The 1,167-nt window shown below is 40.9% G+C and overlaps 1 protein-coding gene across 1 annotated transcript in view; it reads left to right on the top strand.

Moving 5' to 3' along the window:
* Positions 1 to 1,167, top strand: part of LOC112075416 (ephrin-B1) — a gene marked incomplete at its 3' end in the record, with an annotated part of 69,614 nt that overhangs the window by 1,364 nt on the left and 67,083 nt on the right. Inside the window, exon 2 of the mRNA XM_024142419.2 lies at positions 45 to 289. Within this exon, the coding sequence (XP_023998187.2) occupies positions 45 to 289 (245 nt within the window). The remainder of the gene's footprint in view (positions 1 to 44; positions 290 to 1,167) is intronic.

Genomic DNA, 1,167 nt, shown 5'->3' on the forward strand with positions numbered 1-1,167 from the left:
GGGCTCGGGTGTGTCTTCTCTCACATGTTTTTCAATCTACCCAGACATCTGGACAAGCTGGACAACATTATCTGCCCCAAGGCTGAGCCAGGACGAGACTATGAGTTCTATAAGCTGTACCTGGTCAGGAGAGAGCAGGCGGAGGGGTGCAGCACGGTCATGGACCCCAACGTACTGGTCAACTGTAACAAGCCAGAGAAGGACATCAAGTTCACCATCAAGTTCCAGGAGTTTAGTCCCAACTATATGGGCCTGGAGTTTAAGAAGAATATGAATTACTACATCACATGTGAGTACTGAATAAAGCTTTATKAWTTTTTTTTGTAATGTCTTATAAGAGTTTATATCATCACACATGACTACAAGAATAAGGTTTATAGTTGAAGTTGTGTATGTTGTTAAAACCACTGACCTCTGAGCCCAGACTGACGACGGGCTAACAGCTAAAACCTTTGTTCCACTCTTGTTGACTGTAAATAATGAAAGAGTGCTGACCCTCCACAATGCATCAAATAGGTTCTGTTTCATCACGCTTGATGAAGCTTCATTAAGCCGTGTGAGTGGGCCCAGGGAGTGGTGTTTCCTAACCTATTTATTTGTCCCCGGTGATGGTTGTGGTGTAAAGTGGAGCCGAGTAAATCTGTTATATAAAGACAGTTTAGTTTGTCTGAGCTGATAACTGACCCAACGTAGAGAGATGAGGACAGTCAACAAGAGCAGGAGACTGGTCCAACTTAAGGTGTCATTAAAAAATATATATCTTCACAATATTGCACACCCTCCCCCCTCATAAAATTCCCTCAAAAATAATATTTACCAACAGAAATAACAATAACTGTAGCAACTCTGCATTTATAAATGTGGATATTGACACCTTTCCCAGTCAGAGTAATACAGCTCCCTCACACAGATCAAATCCAACCAAATTTTATTTGTCACATACACATGGTTAGCAGATGTTAATGCGAGTGTAGCGAAATGCTTGTGCTTCTAGTTCCGACAATGCAGTAATAACCAACGAGTAATCTAACCTAACAATTCCACAACTACTACCTTATACACACACGTGTAAAGGGATAAAGAATATGTACATAAAGATATATGAATGAGTGATGGTACAGAACGGCATAGGCAAGATGCAGTAGATGGTATCGAGTACAGTATATA

Source organism: Salvelinus sp. IW2-2015, unplaced genomic scaffold (genome assembly GCF_002910315.2).
Source record: "Salvelinus sp. IW2-2015 unplaced genomic scaffold, ASM291031v2 Un_scaffold3145, whole genome shotgun sequence".
Lineage (NCBI taxonomy): Eukaryota > Metazoa > Chordata > Actinopteri > Salmoniformes > Salmonidae > Salvelinus > Salvelinus sp. IW2-2015.